The sequence below is a fragment of the Rhinolophus sinicus genome, linkage group LG01 (assembly GCF_036562045.2).
Source record: "Rhinolophus sinicus isolate RSC01 linkage group LG01, ASM3656204v1, whole genome shotgun sequence".
Classification (NCBI taxonomy): domain Eukaryota; kingdom Metazoa; phylum Chordata; class Mammalia; order Chiroptera; family Rhinolophidae; genus Rhinolophus; species Rhinolophus sinicus.
In genome coordinates this window covers 106,902,976-106,927,533 of record NC_133751.1, presented here as the reverse complement: position 1 = coordinate 106,927,533, position 24,558 = coordinate 106,902,976, and the positions used below count along the sequence as shown (strand labels likewise).

Sequence of the window (24,558 nt, the reverse complement as noted above, 5' to 3'; positions counted from 1 at the left end):
GAATTAGGACTTGCAAGCTTGATCACCTGTGGTCTTATGGGGGACGTGTGCATGGACAACTTGCTACATATACCTGAGCTTCAGTTTCTGTTATAAAATGAAGGAGCTGAACTAGATTCCTGAAGGACACCATTCGAGCGCCACCATTTCCTGGTTCTGCAGCGGAGAATTACAGTCTGTATGTTCCTGGATCCATCTAGCCCCAAAGTTCTTGGAATGATAATTCTTTCTGCAAAGTGTAAACTGTTACAAGGACAACCTTACATGTACATAGCAGGGAATATTCATGTCAGTGTCCCATTTTCTATAAAAACAAATTTGATGGTTCTTATATAAGCATTTAAAATATTTTATTAAGCATCGATTTAAAAATGCAAGAGAATATACCACCTTGGAGCAAATGCTTGAAGGTAAAACAAATACCACTATAAATATTGCACTTATAAAATCTTTTTTACATCTTCACCAGACTCATTTCTAAAATACCCTTTTCCAGAGATGTATAAATAAACTGCTTCCAAACTGTCACGCTCTGATACACTTAGTTTCCTCTCATGGCACTAAATCTGCAGGTTTCCTGTCGTGTCTGCTCTCGCAGGGCAGGCACAGAACTTCCACCGGCGACGTTGGAGGTCTCAGACCCACATCATGTGAAGAGTAAATCTTTCAGAATGCTCAATAGTTAATCTTATAAGACTGTTTTTCTACTGAGAAAAATAGATCTTTCAGAGGCAATGACAGAACGAAGCTTAACTCGATACAGCTCACTGTTAACATTGCTTGTTTTCCAAGGCACTCAGGAACTTCTGGTTCTTGGTCTTGAACATCATGATAAAGCTATTTGGCATGATTTTGCCTCGCCCATCTTCACCCACTTGGCCCATAATAATGTAATTTTGACCTAAAGCAAGAGAATATAAACTTAAGTTTTTCTCTGTGTGCGTGTGTTACAAACAACTTAGGCCATAACTTACCTCTAGGTAAATGGTCTGTAATGTTACCATTTTATACATTTATTCTCTCTAGCATAAGATCTGGTTTCAGGCTCTCATCAGAAAACATCTAGAAACTGAGTAAGTGTCCAGCTCTGCTAACACTGGGAACTGGCTGGAAAGATTAGGTCCCGCTGTGCTCCGCTCTGCAGTGCTGTGGGTCTGTTTACTGAGTGTCTGGCTGCCAGGAACCATGCACTCTGTTCCCGTGAGAGGCTCTCCTTCCCTGAGGCACCTGACAAACCATCCTCAGATGGCCTCTCAAAGTCCCGCAGTGCTTCTGGCTTTCCCAGGCATTTGGCCGCTAATAATCCACTGTCTTCTGTCGTCTTAAACTTTCCCCAATATCTCAAGTATCTATACAATGGAAGTTTCTGGAGGGCACGGCTGGATCATGTGCTTCTTTGCATTCTTACAGTCACTGGCAAAAAACCATGTACTAAAAAGTACTCATATCTGTTATACTATTTTTGTATAGATCAGTGTGTCTGACTAAGTTAGGCCTAGACTGTGGCGGAAGCTGCGGTATGCTGGGTTCAACTCTGAAGATTCACGGTGCCTCAGGAAAATCCGTAAGTGAAGCACATATTACCAACTACCTCCTTTGTTCTCCCTCTTCCCCGGTGTGTCATGAGAGACATACGTGTTTCCTTTTTCTCCTGCGTAATCCTTCAGCTGTGGGCTAACATGGTCATCGTGGTGATCTCAAGCCTGTGAAAGGTTGGTGCCCTGGGCAGGAGGATGCCAACGCAAGGCGCGACTGCTAGCACAGTATGCGACCTTGAAATACGTATCTAGATGTGCATTATTGGCAGTTCCTGGCAGTCCTGGAAAGAAGTGTTATCTCTTACAGAGCTTTGGCTATTCCCTCTGAAAAGCCAACGTGAGGCTGCTGGCTTCCTGACTTTTGTGAACAATATGAATTCAAAGCTTTCTTATAGTGAATATTCTACAGTCTGTGTGTGTGTGTGTGTGTGTGTGTGTGTGTATGTGTGTGTGTGTGTGTGTGTGTGTGCTCGCGCGCCACTTGGTTTGTTTTGGTTGTGGGAGAGCTTTGTAACAAGACTGAGGAAAGGAATGAGCTGAGATTGGATAGGGAAACCATGGCACATCACACGGTGGAGTACCAGCATTACCACCATTCCAAAGAGAGAGACCTACCCATAGGTACTGTTTGTGCAAAGCATCTATATACATATCATGTGTGGGAAAACTGCCATAGAGTATGTATAGCATGATCCATTTGTCCAAGAGTGTGTGTGCATGCTTCATATGGAGAGAAACTTTCTGGAAGGAGTTTTTCATAGTGCCCCTGGGTTTGAAAGGGAAAAGGCTTCACATTTTGTTTTATATCCTTCTCTATTTATTCAAACTTTTTTAAAATCATAGAACATACATTACTTTTTTTTGAACACACACTGCTTTATAAGTTAGAGAACTTGTAACAATAATCATGTGTCTCTGGCTCTGAAGTAACTTTTCTTTTTCCATAATTTCTCATGATAAACTCATTCCCAGCTGTGGATTTAATGGTCCTAAATCTGAAAATGATCCCCAGATATTTCATTCAAGCCCTCTATTCCTCTCTCTTCTGAACTTCAGCTCTGAATGAATTTCCTTTTCCTTGCTGAATATTTTCCTCAGACACCTTCAAGGCGTCTGAGGTTAAACATCTCTTTCTCCAGAACTGCTCCTCTACGTCCATTCCCTACTGATCCAAGTGCAAATGCTTCTTGGACTCATTCATTTCCACCATCTCATCTTCTTTCACAAATGACAAGAACTGGAATTAGAGCCTAATTCTGCCAGACCCCAAAGGCCTCCAGTCTGTGCCAGACATGGGCAATATGTGGGCTTCCCCAGACCAGCCACGGCCTGGACAGACCTGTGAGTTGCTCAGATCGGCTGTCTTGTTCCTTTCTCTGTCCCTGAGTTCCCCTAGAAGAAGGACCAAAGGTCTCCTCCCTACTTACCTCTTCTGAGGAGAGGGCACTGCTTGCAGACCACGACGACCTTGGCACTCATGTTCTTGCCCGCCTGCTGAATCGCCAAATTTCCTTCTTTGTAGATGTTAATGAGTGAGACCGTGGCGTGCAGACTCCCACCTCGAGTGACGGTGGTAATGACAGTGCCGGCCAAGACTGCAGAAGAAAATATTTTGGAAATAGTGTCACAGTAAAGGCAAATGGATGTGGAACTGAAAATCATTTGATATTTTTCTAAGTTTCAGATAGGAAACATTTTAATGTTAAAGACAAGACCCTAACAGAGCTATCAGATTTGATTCTGTCACCAAAACAGGTTGAACAAAGGAGCTATGCAGGTGTGATGGTGTCCAGGTTGTTGACACCTTGGTGAGAAACCTGAGTAGCTGCCACACTGCAGCCTGTTACCGAGAAAGGGCTTCTTCATCATGTCTTCCCCAACCTGCGGATCAAGTACCACGTAAGGTAGAGGCTCAGGAGCCTCACCTGCACATACGCAACAAGACCTTGAATCTTGAGAGGCAACTCCATGCTAGGAGGATTCATGAGGGGTCTGAGCCATGAAGATCCTCGTCTTTGTGTCTATATGGGTGGGCGCCTACTTTCTGTGTCTCCCCCTACCCTCTCTTGAGCTGTCCTCGCTCCTGAAACTTTGGTTCATCCCATGGGTCCTTATCTGTGTCTAATTACCAGTAAATATCTGTCTTTTTCTGGGTCTTTGGTATTCTCTTTCTTATCTACCTTGTGTATCTCATTTAACAAGAATAGAACTGAGGTATAACTTAAAACATTTTCTTGCTTAAACAACAGCAACAACAAAAACCTCTAGCAAAATGCAGTTGCTTTTCATTATGTCATTCTCTCTTTTCTCCACTGTGATACTCAGAGAAAAGCATCTCATTTCTGAGCCGCAGAAGGAAAGACGCTGTGTTTCTCCAAGGCGTGCTTCTGGCACTTTGGTGGGACAGTTCTGCGTGGTGCAGGACTTGCACTGAATGATGGTTTTAGGAGCCTGCCTGCCCAGAAAAACAAATAACTCTCCCTAGTTATTGTGACAACCAAAAACCGCCTCTAGACGAGTGTTACCAATGCCGGCTGAGAACCAACAGGCCACTGGTGATAGTATGTGGTCATTTTGCCATGTAAGTGAGTCACAGTGGAATAAAGAAAGTTTTGGACTTGGCTGAATGAGCTTTTCAGGGTAAAGTGAGAATTCATTGCTTCTGTAGTGTGCAAAGCTCTTAAAATCAGAATTCTTATCACCTTACTTTGATTCCTGGTGATGAGTGTTCCCTGCAAAATGTCAGTCTGTAGCCAGGAGGAATCAGGCAGCTCCAAAGGACAGGGAGGGAGATTTCCTTAAGCACCTCCTACAGAAGACTGAATTGGAGGTGGTGGCTATGACACCTGGTGCTATTGTTTTCATTTTTATGCCAGTTACTTGAATGTGAGCATGCAAACTCCAGTAGGATTTGGGACTTCATGTTACTGCAACATAGTTCGTCTGGGCTCCAGACAGGTACCACATCAAGGCACAGAAAAAGGAAGCAAAGCCTCTCTGGGAGGCCCTTTGGTTTGCGATAACCTATTTAGACTAGAGTAATTTTCTTTTCCTGATAAAACTGTTCTTTTTTAAAAAAAATATTTTTTTTCAGTTACAGCTGACATTCTGTATTATTTTATAATAGTTTCAGATGTATAACATTTATATAATTTATTAGACATTTATAAAATTTACACAGTGATCCCCCTGTAGTACCTACTTGGCACTACACATAGTTGTTACAACATTACTGACTATTCTCTATGCTGTACTTTACATCCCCATGATTATTTTTTAAAAAGATTTTCATTAAAAATATAGCTAACATACAATATTATATCAGTTTCATGGGTACATGAAACTAATTATTCAACATTTAGTTATCAAACATTTATATATCTAAAGAAGTGACTGCCATGATAAATCCAGCAATCATTTCGTGTCTGGGAAGCTCTTTATCTGTCCTTTGGTTCTGAATGATAGTTCTGCTGGGTAAGTAACCTTGCTTGTTAGGTCCTTGCTTTTCATCACTTTGAATATTTCCTGCTAGTCCCTTCTGGCCTGCAAAGTTTCTGTTGAGAAATCAGCTGACAGTCTTTTAAAATTGTAAGGGCTCTTACAAGAGCCCTCTTGTAAGTTACTAGTTGCCTTTCTCTTACTACTTTAGGATCCTCTCTTTGTCTTTAACCTTTGCCATTTTAATTATGATGTGTCTGGGTGTGGGCCTGTTTAGGTTCATCTTGTTTGGGACTCGCTGAGCATCCTGGGCTTGTATGTTTATTTTCTTTGCCAGGTTAGGTAAGTTTTCAGTCATTATTTTTTTAAATAGGTTCTCAATCCCTTGCTTTCTCTTTTCTCCTTCTGGTACCCCTATGATGTGAATGTTGTTACGCTTGATGTTGTCCCAGAGGTCTCTTAAACTAACCTCATTTTTTTTGGATTCTTTTTTCTTTTTGCTATTCCAGTTGGTGTTTTCTGCTACTTTGTCTCCAAATCACTGATTCAGTCCTCTGCGTCATCTAGTCTGCTGGTGATTCCTTCTAGTGCAGTCTTCATTTCTGTTATTATAGTCTTTACTTCTGTAAAGAAGTAAACTTACTTTTTTGTTTTGTTTTATGGTTTCTATGTCCTTTTTTATGCTTGCTATCACTTTGTTGAAGTTCTCACTAAGTTCCTTGAGCAACCTTATAACCATGGTTTTGAACTCTGTCCCTGGTAGGTTTCTCACCTCTATTTTGTTTATTTCTTTTTCTGGAGTTTTCTCCTGTTCTTTCATTTGGAATGTATTTCTTTGTTTCCTCATTTTGGCTGCCTCTGTGTTTGTTTCTATGTATGAGGTAGAGCTGCTATGTCTCCTAGTACTGGCCAGGTGGCCTTCTGTAGTAGGTGCCCTGGCACAATCTCCCTGGCCACCTGTGCTGGGAGCTGCAGGAGTGTCCATTCTAAGAGTTGTGTGTGCCCTTTTGTTATAATTGAGCCTTAATCGCTAATGGCATGTCAGTGGGTGGTATTGGTCCTCAGGCTGACTGGCTGTGGGGTTTGTCCACATCCACAGCTATAGGCTGCTGTGCTGGGGGGCTTACCTCACTGAGTGGGATTCACCCCAGGGGGCTCTGGTGCCTGTTGAGACCTCCCTTTGTGTGTCTCTGCTTATGGGACTAATTGGTCAGTGTTTCTGCTGTGGTCTGAAGCCAACCTCCAAGTATGTTGGTTCTGGGGCCTCTTGGGAGGGACTCTAGTGCAGACCCAGGTCACCCACTGCCTGTGACTGGCCAAGGACTAGCTGGTAGGCGCTACAGAGCGATCCGCGGTTGTTCACTGCCTGTGCTAAAGTTGGAGGCACATGGGACAGGCCACACTGTGAACAGAGGATGGCTGCAACCCGTCCCGGGCCTGGGGTAGCTCTGCCAAAAGACAAGATACCCTGAGACCAGCTGCCACCTGCCAGCTCCCTTACGGTTCAGTCACTGATAAAGCCTTGTGCGGTATGCAAGGGTCTCAGGGAGTCACCAAAGTGGGAAGAGTTGTGGTCACCAAGTTAATGTAGACTCTGGTTTGGTGCCAGTGCTCAGTCTGGAGTGACGAGCACATTGAGGTCAGCTGCTGCCCCCCTGGGGTCCCGGACTCTGATAGTTTTCCGAGAATGAGTGCAACATGGGTGGGGTTGGCTGCTCGCAGAGAAAGTGCCTCCAGCATTGGGGCAGTTGGGTGGGGTGGGGTCCCAGTGGAGCTCTCCAGACCAACTCAGATTCAGATTTGGCCTGGGCAGGAGGGTCAACATAGAAAAGACGGTGCCTTTCTTCTGGCTGCTTGGGAGGAGAATACCTCACATGGAAAATGGTGACCATCTTCAGCCTTTGCCCCAAAGTTACACACCTCAGTCTGCTTCCCGTATGTCTCCAACACACCCCAGTCACCATTACCCCCCCGCCCGCCCCCAGAGCCCATGATGACTGCCTGGGAATGAGTCTGTGCATGGGCCCTTTAAGAGGGTTTCCTGCAGCCTTCTTTCTAACCTGGATGGTCAGAATCTTCACTGTTTTTCACAGCCAGATGTTGTGGGGTCTCCTCTTCCTGCACCAGTACTCTGGGCTGGGGAACGTGGTGTGATGCTGGGACCGTCTGTTCCTCCAGGGGGGACCTCCATGGCTGAGATAGCCCTCCTGATTCTCAACCACCACACGGAGGTTTGGGGCTAGACTGTTTCTCATCTCTGCCCCTCCTATCAGTCTCGATGTGACTCCTTCTTTATATCCTTAGTTATAAAACTTCTGTTCAGCCAGACTTCAGAGGGTTCTCCCAGCTGATTGTTCTATAATTTAGTTGTAATTTTAATTTGTTCATGGAAGGAAGCAGGCACTGTGTTTATCTACTCTACCATCTTGGATCTCTCCCCCTGATAACCTTTCTTAAATGTTCCTTTTGAAAATAACTAACATAATTAAATTTGGTATCTTTTGCTCTTGAGTGCTTTCCACACAAAGTGTAATTATTTTTTATGGGAAAAAGCTCTTAGAAATTCTAAGTCATTAGGTAATATCTCCTCAGGTTCTAATTTATAAGAGTTTCCAAGTGGATTTCAGATTTCCAAGTTTTTATTTAATACCTTGGAAGGACACTAAAAAGGAAATACTTGAATTTCTTGTGAGAGAGGCTTGGATATGTTTCTAATTTACTTAATTTGAATTATAGATGTGTAAAAAAATATTCAGTACGTGAAAAATATGTGAGGAAAAAAGTATACAGGTTTTTTTCAGGAATACTGAACCATCCAGAATACAGAGTAGCAGTACCATGTACCGGGATTCAAATTAAGTGTATGGGGAAATAATGTATTTTCTGTATGCACGTTTTTCTCAGTTGTGAAATCTAACACTTTGAACAGTACAAGTCAACATACCTTAGTGTGTAGGAAAATATTTTCTTGGGTAAATGAAGAGTGTAACTGACCCTTTACCATCACATTCATGGCGATTCCTGTGAGACTAAGCATGCAGTCTCAAGTTTCTTATTAAAGAGAAAAGACTGGGTTTTATTTCTTACCAAAGTTACTTGAACAATAATTGCTCTCCAGAGTCCCCGTCCATCTACACTTTTGTTGACACAGGGCTACGGTGGGTTTTAAACCTTAATTCAAAGAAGAAAGATATAAGATTGAGGAAAATGAATTCAAGTATAATTGATACTTAGATATAAATCTATCAATTTAAAATTACCATGTATTTCCCCAAGCCACTAACCTATCATTGCAATGAAATAATTAAAAAGCATGCAAAAGAAATCCTTCACACTACCAATACTGTTCCAATTTCCTCAGCGTAACTCAATACCCTCTGCTGAATTTTAAACCTGAGATCAAAGATAACCCAAATTTAGCCCTCTTCTCTTCTTTCTTTACATTTAACTAACACTACAACTAAAAATAGACATAGTCTCCATGTGTCCTGCTTAGAAAAACCCAGTACAACAAATATGACCTCAGAAAGTATAGGTTAATTCCTCACTCTACGCAGGGCATCCTATGGTGTAACCCCTGAGGATAGAGAGAGCTTTTGTGGTGCATTTAAAATGTGCAGTTGCCTAAATGTGAGTAGTACAAGTTTTTTAAAAACACCACTCATGTATAAAGTGTGTTATATTTGTAATTAGATGTAACCAATTACTAACCATTTATGTTGAGCGTGTCACTGCCTATAAGGATATTAAGAACTGAGAAGTAGACCGACTGAAAAGTAAAGCTAAATAGATAAATGTAGTGGTTCTCATTTGACAATGTCTGGAAATGGTTTTGGTTGTCACATGAAGAGGTGCAACGAGCATCTAGTGGACAGATTCCAGAGATGTTGCCAAACATCCTATAATGAACAGGACAGTGCCCAACAGCAACAAATTATCTGGCCCAAAATGTTAACAGTGCCAAGGTTGAGAAACCATGGGTTAACAAAATGAAAATATTTAATCCTCATTATCATCATTAAAAATGTTTCAAAAATAATGGCTAATTATTCACTTATATGTGGTCATCTCCTACGACAAACTAAACAAAACAACTATAACAGAGGGTTGCTAGAGGGGCGGGGGGTGGGGATAAGGGGGAAGGTGAGGGGTTTAGAAAATAGTCGGTAACCACAAGATGGCCACGGGGTTTTGAAAATTAATTTGGGGAACATAATCAATAATGTAAAGATGTTGTAGGGTATCCAATGGACATGTGTCCCATTTGGGAGACCACCTCAGGGATGATGTAGGTGCCTGATCTCTGCACAGTACACCTGAAGCTGAACAATACTGAATGCCAACTATAATATATATATATGGTTACAGGAAGCGGAGTACAGCATTAGGAATAGAGATAGTGGAAATGTAATGGCTCTGTGCGATGTCAGAGGGATAGTGGATGGGGGGAGGGGGGTTCACACAGTGTGAGGGATATAACTGATAAACGTCTAAGTATTGCTTTGTCTTATGCACTGGAAACTAATAAAATTTTAAAAAAAACTGTAACAGAGTTGTACTTGTTGGGTAAGAATTTGCAATTGTAATATTGCCCTTCTAATATGCCCTTCTAATACTGACTCTTCTGGAAATTTATTATTTATTTATTTGCTCTTAATTTGTACCCCTATTTAACTCCAAAAGAGGTCTGAAGTGGATTACAATATTAAAATATATACAATTTAATGTTAAAATATATATAATGGCTTAAATACACACACACACACACACACACACACACACACACACACACTTTCTTTTTTTTAAGGAGAAAGAGCTCAGTAAACATTTAGAAGGAACATTATACCAGAAGTTGGAAACCCCAATCTACCTAATTAACTGAGTCAAAAAGTAGTGGCATTAGTGGTTGTCGTGTCTGATGAAAGGGCACCCTTCTACATGGACCACTGGAAACCAGCTCCTTCTCAGCCTCATAACATCACTCTGGAAGTTGGGTAGGTGTCTCTCACTGTTCCCTCTCTCCCTTGGATAGATCCCTGCTTCCTGCCCTGCAGTCATCAGCTATACCACCCTGACCCTCCTCATCCTACGTCATCTCTCTACCGCCCTGTACTCCCCAGCGTGGCATCTGGTTCTCAGCCTTCCTCTCTGCGTGCTCCTGTGACCATCTTGGTGGGTCCACCCTCATTGTGGATGATCTTTCTCAGTGTTGGGACGTCATCCTTCCCAGAGACTTTCCCTCTGCTCCATCTCAGAGGGAGGCTCACATGTCCTCCTACTAAAGTCCTTAGTCACCAATGTCTCAAATTTAGACATCCTCATATCCAGTACAGCCTCCTCTTCTTCAAGCTTACTTATTTATTTACTCTCATGACTACATCCCCAGCCCCCCATCTTTAGAGGTTCAACACACTGACCTCTCATTTTCCCCCATCCATCAACTCTGGCCCATCTTTACTTCCTTGGCTATTCCGCTTAGTTTCCACAGTCCATTATCTCAGTCATTTTCTTGACAAAACCTTAAACTCCTTCCCCTCTGTCCTTCAACCCTGTCTATGTCCTGTAGTAGCTTGTTTTCTCTGTGCCTGCACTCAGATCCTCATCAAAGTGACAAGCTGTTTAGTGCATCAACTCACTCTCCAATTTCCACAGCCGTTTTCACATTCTTTCTCTAACCCCCCAGTTCCCCATCCTCCTTTTCTTAGCAGGTTACCTTGCCTATTTTCTAGAGAGAACAGAGATCATAGAAGAAAATGTCCCCAAGATCATCACCAAACCTCTGAGTTGTCTTTTTCTGTACCCCCTCTCTTTGTTTCCTCCTCTGAAAGAAGATACCCCACATCTGGTCTAATGTCTGTCCATCTGTGAGTCCTCTAGAGGTCACACCTTTCCATCTTTGTAGAAATTTCCTCCTCAGTTTATTCCTTCAGTCTGATAATATTTCCTCCTTTGCTGGTGACTTCCCATCAGCTTTAACTTGTTCCAGACACTCAAGCCTCTCTCCCTCTTTAGGGCCAAACCTGTGGAATGAGTTGCTGGAAGTAACTGTCTCAATTTCTTCACCTTTTTCCACACACCCTTCAGCCCATCCTATCTGGCTTCTGCCTACACAACCTCACTTACACAACTCATGCTGAGTTGCTAGGGACTCCAGTAACCTCCATGTCATGAAATCAAATGGGAACAATTTAAGCCTTCCCTATTTGAAGTCTCATCAACATGGCTCTACTGACCGTTTCCTTCTTAAAATATTCTCTTCCCTGGCTTCCATGACACCTGCTCCTGGCTTTCTTCCCTCCTCCTTTTTAAAATGTTGTAGTTATAAAGATTTAATTCCAGCCCTTCTCTTTTTTTTTAACCCTAACCTCTCTCTAGGCAATCTCATTCTGGATCATGGTATCTACCATGTATGTGTTGATGACTCTCACATTTAAATATCTTGATTAAATCCCTCTTCTGGTCTGGAGGTCCATAGATGTAACTGTCCACATGACATCTCCATTTGTGTCTCACAGACACTTAAAACTCAACAAGGTCATGGCTTAACTTACGAATCTACCCCTAAACCCAGTTCTCGACTTTAGTGAATGGTAACATGATCCCCTGGGTTTTGCCAGCCAGGCACCTGGGGGGCATTCCTGATACCTCCCCGATCTCCCTAGTCCAATCCATCACCAAGCCCTGTCAGTGTCTCCCAAAGCCCTTGGCTTACACAGAGGTCAGCGTCTCTTGACTGCCTCTGTGTTTCTGTCACTGGGACAACCACGAGAACCTACGGAGCCTTTTGACCCCCACACTCCATTCACCTCCCAGCGGCCACAGCCATCTTCATAGTGTGAATCTAACCCTGAGCTCTGTTTAAATCCATCAACAGCTGCCTCCACACTTAGGATAAAATTCAAAATACTTGAAGCATAAAGAGAGAGGTGGTAGGGATGAAAGATGAAGCTAAGAAGAGGCTGAGGAGGAAGTGTGAAAGGTCTTCCATGCCGTGTGGAGGAGGTAGGCTCCTGTGCTGCCCAATATGGCAATCACTAGCCACACAAGGTTTTAAAGTTAAATTCAAATTTCAGTTCCCGTGTATCACTAGCCACATTTCAAGTGCTCAATAGTGGCTACTGTATTGTGTGGCACAGGTGCAGACGATGAATTTAAGGGGGAGAACAACATGGTCTGCTCTGTGTGTGTGGTGGGGCATGCAGCGGGGAGGTAAGCGAGAGGAAGTGTGGCTACTGATGCTGTGGGCCAAACAGGTCTCCGCCTGTTTGAGGCAGGTTTGAGGCAGAAAACAGTGTGATAAAAACAAGTTGAGCTTCATGTGTTTTAATTGACATGTTTAGCAGTTGTAAAACTCTAGGAGATAATTACAAACCCAAGTTTGTAATTTCAGAGAAAGTTTAGGACTGGAGATAAAAGCTGGGGAACCAGTAAGCACCATGGGTGTGACCAGATAATTCACTGGAAAGAATAAGGACAACCAGGGTCCACTGAGATGAGCTGGAGAAATACTGCCTTAGCATGAGGCAGTACACTTCCAGGCCACCAGGTGGCACACTTGGGGAGTGCTCAGAAAAATCAGCTTTTCCCTTAAGTGCCTGTACTAAGGACAGCCCTATCAACGGTAAACACAGGAAACGGTGGGCCATACAGTTGGGCTTATTTCAGCCTATTGCATATCTTAACCCTAGATCCTTCCTTCCCATCTGTTTTCTCCTCCCTGGATTTAGATTTTGAGCTCTGTGGCCTGAAATCCCAGTGGGTGGAGCGGACAGGATGTAGAGACTAGATCTAAAGGGACCCACTCCAACATCTCCATTTCTTAGATCATGCCCCAGACGAGAGCTTTTAAAGTGGCTTGTGTAATACGTCGAATATCTTTGTATGATTAACTCCATTTTGAAAAAATAATATATTTTGTATGACACATTTTGGAGCGAAGAAAAAGAAAAGCCCAAATCAAATACTGGCAGATGTGAAAACAGGTAGGTATCAAGGCCCTAGAACTTTAACCTAAAATACTACAATTCTATGTAATAAAAATAAAAGCTTGATTTTATAAGTGCCAGAAAAGAAAAATAAGACTCGTAATGATCTGTGCCTCTAATAGGGTTCCTAGTAATTTTTAAATGGTCGTAATTTTCTTAGATGACATTTAAAAATTAATACCTTATTATTATTCTTACACCTTATATTTTTCTTTCAATGGAGTCATTATTCTCTTACATAAGTTTGCGTCTTATTTAACTTACTTTAGTTTCAAGTATCTTCCTCTTAATTATTTTTTCCTTCAAAAGAATTTTTGTTATACTCCTTAAGTTTGTGTACAAACTTCAAAACAGAAACACTTACCTGTAGTTACAGGGAATGTGGTAGTAACAGGTGGTGCTGTAGTTGTAGGTAATTTTTTTGGCCTGAATTTGTAGTGACCAATAAATCCATCTGCAGTTAAACTTAAGTCTGAGAAAAACTGAATGAGAAGTTCATTTCTCTCAGATAAAATTGGCCTAAAAGAAGGAAAACATGTTTAAATAAATACACATTTTAAAGTTTAAGCGACACCTCTCTGAAATGTAGCATTTTATGGATTTCCAATAACTTCTGACAATAGATTACTATTTGTTTAAACTTAAGAGCTAAAATACTTTTAAAAGGTGAAAGGCTAAATCTGCTCAATATTAATGCTAATATCTAACATTTACTGAGTGCTTGTTCAGTTAGGCACTGTACTTTCCGCAAACTGTCGAATTTTGCATAACAACCCTATTACTATCTCCTTTTCATGGAATAAGCAACTGAAGTTCAGAGAGTTCAAGTGATTTGCTCAAGGCCCTACAGCGAGTATGCAGGAGAATCAGAATATGAACCCAGCACCAAGTGACTCGAGAGACTGTGGCAAACATTGGGAGTAAAGTAAACATGGAAACCGTGGCTGGTTCTTCACAAGCACCTCAGGGTTTGTCCAGTCTTGGGTACCATAAGCTTCTTTGAATGAAGACTCTGGGTCGTTGCTGGCCTGGGGAGCTAGGGACGCTGACCATGCAGAACCAGACGGAGAAATTTGAGAAGCAAATTCCCAGGCCTTGTGAAGACACAGCCCCAAGGGTTTATCTTAGCAGGCCGGTCCCCCGGGGATAAGAAAGCCATGCAGGGTTTAACGGGACTTCCATTCCATTTTTAATGAGAGTTTTTTATGCATGCCTGTAATGGAAATATTTCTGTTTATAATATGGGTAGCAGAATGCTATGGAGGAGAAAGCGATTATTTTGTTTTGGTGGTCATGACGAAATCATTAAAAACTCTAATGTTAAAGCTGTATTAGGGGCTTGCTGGTTAGTGGGTACTAAAAATTTAGTGGCAATAATAACTGAGGCTCAGAAGCTCTTCCAAATCTCAGGGGATAACTATATTAAAGACCGTAGTTTCATTTAAGCTTTTGATATTATTATTTAAACAATGGTAAAAATGCTGTTTGGCTAATCTATTTAAAAACTAATTCAGAAGTGGAAAAATTAAACAAGTTATTTAATTGAGTTAATTGATGGTTTGACTAAAGCCCTCTTTTGAGGCATCTTCTCTGGTCCGAACCACATCTTAGGCATCACCGACAGCAAATGATGAGGCAACTTCAGCTACATTGAGTGGGGGTGGGTAGAAGGGAAGGCAGATCTGTACTTGACCCAATCAGTAAGAAAAAATGCAAGATGTTTTCTGCCCTGAAGGTTATTACCTTCTGAGCCAAGGGACAGGGGAAAACCACAGAGCGAGCTTCGTGACCTACATTAAGATTTCTGGTCACAAAAGTGACCAAAGTCATTTAAATAATGCTTCCGAGAATCCAGCCTTTAACAGAAATAATCTGCCTTGCTTTTGAAAACACATTCCATTAAATACTTAAATACCAACAGTGTGCATGAAACACAATTTTCAACTACAATTACAAACAAAATGTTACTCTTGTTTAAATGATAAAATTACAAAAAGCAGTTATTATAAGCCCCAAAGGAAACCTTAAGACACAACCAGGCCAGCCTTCTAGCCAGGATGCTATAATTATAGTGATCATTCATTGCCTTTTCTATGAACTAATCTTGGAAGCATATATCGGAAACTGAATTTTCTCAAGGAAGAGTATTTTCGTAACCCAGTCCTATTTTTGTTATGCTGCTGCTGAGCTTTAGCGTGAATGTGACAGAATCACAGTGCCATAATGTACTGAGGGCCAAGTGTGGCTTCACAAAGTAATGTTACAAATCACTAGAAAGGCGAGAGGAAATCTCAGTCGGATCCACTCCACCCTGGCAAGTCCTGGGAATGGATTGGGGATGTTTCTTATTGTACAGCCAGCACTGTCGCCTGTCTCTACTTTGTCATCCGTCTTCCTCTTCTTCAATCACTTAGGTCATTCAACCACCATGTCCCGCCAACATTGCCTCCCGAATAGTTCCTGATCCACATCCTTCTCTTCACCTCTGCACCCGTCCCTACCTCCTTGACTTTACCTGGACCACTGCTACAACCTCCTAACCTGCCTCCCTGCTCATCGTGTCTAAGATGGGGGTTCTAGGGGCACTGGTCCTGTCACTTCCTGCCTAAATGCTCTTGGAGGGCTCCAATGTCTGCAGGACATGGAACCAGACCCAACCCTCCAGCCTCCTCTCTCTCTCTAGGCCTTAACTCAAGGTGTAGGCTCAGGAATAGCATGTATCGCTCCTGTGCATCTGTATGAACGGAGCTCCCTCTGAGTGGAGTAAGTCTCTCCTCCCTTCTGCCTCTGACTCCAACTCTTCCTTCAAGACTCAGATTCAAGAAGCACCGTGTCCTCCAACAAACCTCCTCTGACCTCTGCACCACTTGTCCTGACTGGACCAAAGGACTCCTCATCAGAAATTCAACCAGGACAGCCCTGTGCCAATTTACCAATCTGCTTTGTTTCTTTTCACTCCCTCCCACTCCTTACCTTTGTCTGAATGTATCTTTCTGTTCCTGGTACCTAACACAGCCCACCACGTGGCAGCGGCGTCGGAAATGTTTGTGAACTGAATTCAGTGATGTTGATACTGCACTGAACCAGACACGGGGGTGGTAAGGTGATGTCCCACCACCCAACGACACTCCTTCTAGTCATACCTTTAATGGAGAACCCTCCCCAAACAGGTTTTCTCACTTTCTACACTGCCCCACCCCAGAAATACTCTGACTATGGGAAAATATTCCTCTGGTGAAAGTGTTAGCTGATGGCAGGCAATCAAGCTATTCCAGACAAACTCTTCAGAAGTGAGTAGCGCTTATCACCCCCTCCGGTTCCTCCCCGACCCCTATCCGCATGGAGGCAACCACTGCTCTGAATTTTGTGCTTAATCTTTTCTTTCTTTTATCTATAGATTTACCAACACATATGCATCACTAAACAATGTATTGTATAGGTTTGCATGCTTTTAAACTTTATATAAATGAAAGGGTATCGCATGTAGTTTTCTGTTACTTTTTTCACCCTCAACATTATAACGGTGAGAGTCATCCACTATTTTCACGGCTGTGTAGTGTGTGCTACAACACAATTGAACTATTCTCTTGTTGATAAACATCTGGCTGTTTACTCCCCCAGCCCAGTTACAAACAATATTGCTGAGAACATTCTTGTGTCTGTCTTGTGGTGCACGTGGGCAGACGTGTCCGTAGTGGGCACACCAGGAGGATGGGGTATGTGCTCTATGCCAGGCCACAAGGTATATGCTCGTTTTCCCCTTTATTAGATGATGCCAAACTGACTTCCAAAGTGGTTGTAACAATTTATACTCCTTTCAAAGATTATTCACTGTGCAGCTTTCTTCTTTTGGGAATGCCTTTTCATGTCTTTTACCCATGTTTTTTCTATTGAGTTGTCTTTTCCTTATTAATTTTTAGGATTTCTTGATATATTCTGGCACCTAGATCTTTGTCAAATAAATGTGTTGCAAGTATCTGCTTCTGTTTTGTGCCTTCTCTTTTCCCTCTCTTGAAAGTGTATTTTGATGAGCAGAAATTCTCATTCAAGTTTCTCAGTTAAGTCCCCAATCCATCTATAATTGAGTTTTGTATGATATTACATATGAATATAATCAATTTTTCTCACATGAATAAAAACTGTTCCCACCTTCCTTTGCAATAGGGCATCCTTTACCTGCAGACCTGTGGGTCTCTGTGATGTGCCCAATCTTCAGACACATATGGATGTTTCTGGCCTCTCTTTGGTGTTTTCATTACTCAATCTGTCTATCCTTCTGATGAAACCACACTGTCTTAATTACAACAGTTTTCTGATATGGCTCCATTGTGGTGAAACAAATCCTCCCGCCAGGCTCTTCTTCAGAACTGAATATCATCCGTCCCACCCCCTGGCTATTCCACGTACACTTTAGAATCAGACTGTCAGGTTTAATGGAAAACCAATTTTGATTTTTTAAAACAGTATTGATCCTTCCTATTCATGAGAATAGTATACAGTTCCATTTATTTAGGCCTTTTAAAATATCTTTTAGTAAGGTTTTATAATTTTCTCTATTAATGCCTTGCACACGATTTTTTACATTTATTATTATTTTATATTTTTGTTGCTATTAAAATAATCTCTTTAAAAATACAAACTTTTAAATTCAAGCAATTTAAGAAAAGATATTCTTGAATAAATTAATGTTTTCAACAAATAAAAACATAAATCTACAAGTCACACTGTAATCTGATAAGGTATAAAATGAATAGATTTAATACAGTCAAACCAAACTTAACTTCCTGGTCGGAGAGTATATTTTATCCATTGTTAGATTTGACTTGCTAATATTTTTCTTTTAGGATTTACTTTTCATCACATTCATAAGTGAGATTGGTCTTTAATACTCTTTTCTTGTACTTCCTTACCTTGTTTTGCTGTCAATTTTTACAAGCCTTATAAAACTAGTTGTGGAACAATCCCCATTTTCCTCTGGAACAAACTGTGTAGTGTTGAAATTATTCTGTTTCTCAAACATTTGTTAGAACTCATGGAGAAAAGCAATCTGGGCTTATTTATCTCCCCCCTTGATAACTTCTAATTATAGATCAAATTTCTTAAATCATCATTTGCCAATTCTGGCTTTTTCTTTTTCCTGTGTTCATTTTTCTACTTGACAAAAACGTATTTTCTCCTGTTGTTGGATGCAGTGTTCTGTACCCATTAGAACAAGCCTGGTAATTGTTTTTTAAATCTTCTGTATCCTGATTTTCCATTTTTCTGTAATCCACAGTTAATCTGTCAGTTATTAAGAGATGTGTTTAAAATCTCCTCCTATAATAATGCTCTTTTAATTTTTATTCATTTATTTTTATTTATTTATATATTTTTGATGTCCATATAATTTATGATTATTACACCTCCCTGCTAAATTGCACCTTTTATCATTATATAGTAATTATTACTAGTAATACTTTCTATAAAATTTACTTTTTCTTGATATCAATAAAGGTATGCCAGCTTTCTTTCAATCAGCATTTGTTTCCAATATCTTTTTCTATCATTTTATTCTCAAATGCTCTGTGTTCTTATTTTTTGGGAAATGTGTCTTATAAATGGCATACAACTAGATTTTACTTTGTTATCCAGCCTAACACTCTTTGTCTTTTCATTTATGATTTGATTCACTTGCATTTCTTTGATTATAGATACATCTAGCGATATTTTATTTTGTGCTTTTTATTTGGTCTACCTTTTTTAATGTTTCTCTTTATTCCCTTTTCTTTTGGATCAAACTTTTTTCTCATTTTGTGTTTTTCCTTCACTGTTTTGGAAGTTAAAGACTCTATTTCTACTTTTCCTAGAAGTTACCCTAAGTTTGACATCCATATTTGCATATTATCAAGTTTTATAATATCTTCACCCTATTCTCAAATAATACGAGGACCATGGAATCCTTCAACTCTTACCACCAATATCTTTGCTCAGTGTTTCTTCCTGCATCTCAATCCTTTATTCTGTAATCATTAGCTTGCTGCCTGAAGTTCATAATGAAGTCTGTTGGTAGTAAACAGTCTCAGCTCTTGTTTAACTGAAAAGGTCTTTATTTTACCCACATTCATAAAAGAGAGGTTTTTTTGGGTAAATAATTCAAGCTTAAGTTATTTTGCCTCAGCACTTTGAAGATATTCTTCTAAGATTGTCTAACTTCCATTGTGATGATTTATGTTTTCTCTCTTGCTGTTTTCAACATCTTCTTTCTCTGCTGTTATGTGGTTTTACTATAATACATATAGGAATGGATATAGTAATATATTTGTTGCTTAGGATTTATTGACTTCTTGAATTTGATAATTGATATCTTTCATCCTATTGGAAAAGTCTCAGCTATTATTTCTTCAAATATTAAATTTCCTGCATTCCCTAATGTTTATTAGGGAGCTCTGATGAAATGTGTATGACATCCTTTCACTCTAGCTCTGTGACTTTTAACCTTGCCTTTGTATTTTCCAGCCATTGGCTCTTTGTGCTATATTCCAGGCAATTATTTCACATCTATTTCTCGGTTCCCTAATTCTTTCTGGATCTATGTCTTATCAGCTATTTCACACATGTATTAAGTTTTTTGTTTAAGTTATTATGGCTAGCTTTGGAAATTCTATTAAGCTCTTTATTAAATCTGTCTGATCATTTCTGAAAGTCTCTTGTTTCTTAGTCATATTTACAATAGCCTGCACTTTGTAGGCTCTCAATTAATATATTTTACATGAATTTCTTTAAGCATACTTATTGCACATTCTGTATCTCATTATTTTACTATATATGCCCTCTGTGGGTCTGATTATACTGTTTGTTTCTGTAGACTCTTGTTTACGTTGGCTTCTCCTTTGCAATTTTTTTTATTGGAAACTCATGTTTCTTGAAACTCTATTTATAGGCATCCTTAAAGCCTGAGTTAAGACGCATCCTTCCAGAGAATTTGTGTTTTCTTTTGTCAGCCTCTGTGGGTGCTACCAAATTGGAAACTCTTTAACCTAAATTACTGACTATGGTTTTCTAGAACAGTCAGGTAGTGTAAATTGTAACGTCAAACTCTCGACTAGCTTTTGGTTAGGAATTCTCATCGGAGACTACTTCTTCATCCCTTTACTGACAGCCGAGGCCAAAGCAGCCAATCCTCCTTACTGTCTACCTTGGGGAGGGGGGAGAATTCAATCACGTTGGTGTCACTTTCTATAGGTCCCTTCTTTATGCTGTGGTCTTTGTCTCCCGTCCCCAAACACAGTTTGTTAAGAATGAAGTTCTAGATTATCAAGAACTGGCACATGTCCTGAAGGAAGAGGTCACCTTCGAGTACAGATTCATCTCTGTGGATTTGGGCTTCTAATCATTTTTGACTTCTGATGATTTTTTCCAATTCAGCAGTGCATTGTTTTTTTCGTTTTGTTTTGTTTTGTTTTTTAACTTTAAAAACATTGTTTGGTGTTTATTCTAGGATGGTTTTAAAGGGTAGCTTATTTTCCATATTGCTAGAAAGTGAAACTTGAAACTATTTTTTAAATATTTGGATATAAAGAGATGGAGAGACATGGCAGAAAAAGCTAGAGCAGGATAGAGAGTCGAGAGAGTGGTTTTTTTTTTTTTTTCATTTGGAATAACTTAAGTTTATAGGTTATGAGGAAGTAATTTTAAAAAGGAGGCAGAGCTGAAGATGGAAAAAACAAGGAGTACTGGGTAGAGGAAAGTTTCAAGAGACAAAATGAGGAGGTCAGAGTAGGATAGAGGTGAAAATACTGGCTTTGAATAAAGGAGGGTGTGGTAGGCTGAATAATGTCCATATTTTAATCCCTAGAACCTATGAATGTCTTACCTTATATGCAAATATGCAAAGGGCCTTGCAGCGATGATTAAGTTAAGGATTTTGAGAAGGAGAGAGTGTCCTGAATTATCTAGGTGGGCCCTACATGTAACCACAAGTGTCCCATAAGAGGAATGGCTGACTACCAGAGAAGAGAAGGCAACATGACGACACAGAAGCAGAGATGGGAGTGATGCTCTTAAAAGATCGAAGAAGGAGCCACAGCCAAAGCACACAAAGCCTCTGGAAGCTGTAAGAAGGCAAGGAAGCGGATTCTCCCCTCAGAGCTCCCAGAAGGAAACAGGCCTGCTGACACTTTGATTTTTACCCAGTGAAACTGACTTCACACTTCTGACCTCGGCAGAAATAAGACAATAACTGTGTTGTTTTAAGCTACTCATTTTATAGCAGCAATAGGAAAAGAATACAAGGGACATCATTAGGACATTAGAAACGAGCCTTTCTCCAACACATTCACCTTTGAAGTCCAGTTTGGTGACAGTAATGTTAAATTATAACTAACTTAATTGTATTAAAAATTCTTAATTATTAAAGTAACATGCCCCATGTCACACAGCTGGGAAGTGGCAGAGCTCTTAGCTCCATAAACGTTCAATGATAAATACACGGAATCTTTCAGGCTCACTCCACAAAAAACTGAGCAACAGTGTGAGTGAGGAGGCCCCACAAGGCTCCAAAGGATCCAGGACAGAACTCTGATCCCGTAAAGTCAGGTGCATCTCTTGTGAGCTTTCTGGTTTTCTTGCCTGCATTCCCAGTACTCACCCCGTTTGGTTCTCAGAATTTTCCCAATTCCACTCTGATGCTTGACTTCACCCTTGTAGGGCAGTGATGTTCCCAGGTACCTGGCTCAGAATCTGTCCCTGGGCATCACCCTCCTGCTTCTGTTTATCTATTTGGCTGTCCAGGCCTCTCTACATTTGTTAATGTTGCCTTACTTTCTGGGTTGGCTATTCCATGGTTATAGACCGCAAATATTTGTGAACAAAACAGCAAGAACATGAAGTCTTCCAGAAAATAAAATGTAACTGGGCAATTTAATAAGAAACAAGTGTAGGTTCACTAAAATATTCATGGAATAAAATATGCGCTACTTACGCAGGCGGACTATCGCCACAATACTTTCCAATTCTTTTGGCGTCGTTGACTTCACCACCATTAAATACAGCCATGTAATCATATCGACAGTAGTTGTCGCGCTCAACGTCAAACTTCTCAAACTTTAATTCTATAAGCTTTGGTGAAAGCACAACATTAGCAGTATCAAAATAGCATTGCTGAATAATCTCAAATGGCATTCTTCCTCTCCCCAGATTTGTAGGGTACCATGATTTTCCTTGTAAAACGTATTCATTCTGTTCCAATTACTTTCTCTTGTTTTCATATTTCTTCTGTGTTATTCACATTTCTTGTGGTATTCTTTTTATTTAATTTTAAATCATTCCAAAAAATCATCTCAACCCCAGATCAGCCCTAGTTAAGATCTTAAACTTAGGAGTTCTGTTCACTTACAGCTATGAAAGTATGGAAACACTATGTAACCCTAGCAACCTACATTAAGGCTGTAATTGGGTATGCATTGGAGTGGAAAGGGGAGTTACATCCCAACTTCATTCATATCTAGAAGAAAACTAATAGAAATTAAAAGTATTATCTAAGATGTACCCAATATTAGTTTGTGTTTGGGTAGGTAGAGTTGTTGCCCTTTCGAGGGAAGGAGACTCATGTTCCCATCACATGTAAAGGAGTTAAATTCTTGGGACCAGGGGCTCAGGGAAGAGGGCCTGTGATGTCTTCTTGAATTATGTTTGAAGAACGTGCCTACCGAGCACAGCCTACTCAGTAATGTGGTTGCTTTTTAAAGAGGTTGCATAAAAGCATTGATACACAAAGTTGGTGTTAGATTTCCTAAGTATTTCTTAATTGTTTTTGCACTAAAACTAATAAAAGAGTCCTAAATTATTTAAGTTAATAGGAAGTTTGGGTTTAATAGGCAATCATTCCCCTTACAAACAGATTTTTCAGGAGCACCGCCAATGTGTGAATCAAAGGAAATCTCATGGGGTTCATAATACCCATGACTCCCAGACAGCTGGGTCGGTAGGCAAGCAGGCAGCCCTTCCTGCCACTTAGGGAAGACAATGGGCACTAATTCCAGTTAGGACAGCACACAGTTATTAGCTAAAGAAGATTCAGATACAGTAAAGATGATAACGGCAACAGCCTCAGAGGTACCAAAGGCAAATTTTGACTTTGAAGAGAACTGCCACAGACTTACATGTTTACCCACATTTAAAAAATGTCAACCAGTGATGGGTGAATAATGGCTTATTCATACTTAGCATTGCTTTAAATTATATTAAAATAGTTCCTGTAACTTCCTGTAACTTTGAGTCCAGTAACTTCTCACCAGTTAGTAATAAAAGGCTTTCCAGGTTATTAAAAAATTGGCTGCACTCTCTCTACTTAGAAATTAGTCACATAACAACTTTTGCAGAGGAGATAAAAAAATAAGTAAGTAAATAGGAGGACAAAGGGGAAAGCTATGATAAAAAACATGGAGGTAAGTCTTTAGCAGAAGAAAATGCCCTTAGACTCACACAGCAATTATTTAGGACGTTTTTCCCATTATATTTTCTCCTTTGGACAGGGCTTCCTGCCGTCTCACACACTACAACAATGACTACAACTCAACTGGCTGAAGCCAAAAATCACATTAATAAAATAAAACCCAAATTTAAATCTAAATAATAAAAGAAAAGGACAATGGGAAAAAGATGCTGAATTGTAATCTGTAAGTATAATTAAGTTGAAATTATTTAGTCTAACATACATACAAACATCACAGAGAAAAAAATGACCAATACAATCTCAAGAACTACAGAATGGTTTAAATGTATGAGAAATGTAATTTTTTAAATGTTACCTTAAACTATGAAACATTCAATAGACTTACAAAACCTTTCATTACTAAATAAATGACATTTTCTTTTTCTTAAAAATAAAAGTTTTGGAATTCTGATCAAAGTGTGTGTGTGCATGTGCTGTATAGTCAGATCACTAACTAGCACGGTATATTTGTCTGAATAATTTTCCATTAAAAAATGAATACATGGCAAACAGTATTCATGGAAGCGATACAAAAGGTCAGTTTAGAAATTTAAAAAACAGTAATATAATGCTCACCACATTTTGAGTAAAGTCTGTAGTGTTTGTAGTAATAATAATTTTTTAAAGTTATTTTCAAAAGTCCACAAAATAGGCTTGGTCTATTCCCATATTAAGTTTTGTCCTGCAATTAATATCTGAGAATGGTTTCCAACAAGGGTAAAAATTCACGTAACCACCAACTAATAAACACTGAAAAACTAGACCTTCTGTTGATTGTTTTAGAACAATGAATAAAGTCATTCGTGGGGAATCTGCACAAGTTTTATTTTAAATAACAAGAAAGAAACCCCACAAAGCAGACTAGCTTTCACACCAGAGCACTTGTTCTTTGAAGAGAAGCTGTGGCTTGCTTGCATTGGCTTTCTCAAAGTGAAGCAGTCAGACTGGTTTTGGTTTGGTGACTAGGATGGGAATTATGAGGACATGATGGCTTTGCGTTGGGAGCAAATGGTAACCGGAAACATGTATGTACTTGGGGATTTTTATCTTCCTACAGTTAGGCACTCTTGCTTATAGCATCTTCCACATGGGATTTGCTTACCATTTGTATTTCAAAGCCTGTTGT

At 40.1% G+C, this 24,558-nt stretch overlaps 1 protein-coding gene across 1 annotated transcript in view; it reads right to left on the bottom strand.

The window, feature by feature from the left end:
• Positions 1–333: 333 nt before the first annotated feature.
• The window catches only part of PCOLCE2 (procollagen C-endopeptidase enhancer 2), a 72,614-nt gene continuing 48,389 nt past the window's right edge, over positions 334–24,558 (bottom strand). The window contains exons 5-9 of the mRNA XM_019753573.2: positions 21,921–22,057; positions 13,326–13,480; positions 8,064–8,147; positions 2,966–3,133; positions 334–901 (exon numbers count right to left, since the gene is read on the bottom strand). Of these exons, the coding sequence (XP_019609132.1) occupies positions 771–901; positions 2,966–3,133; positions 8,064–8,147; positions 13,326–13,480; positions 21,921–22,057 (675 nt within the window). The 3' untranslated portion in view covers positions 334–770. The remainder of the gene's footprint in view (positions 902–2,965; positions 3,134–8,063; positions 8,148–13,325; positions 13,481–21,920; positions 22,058–24,558) is intronic.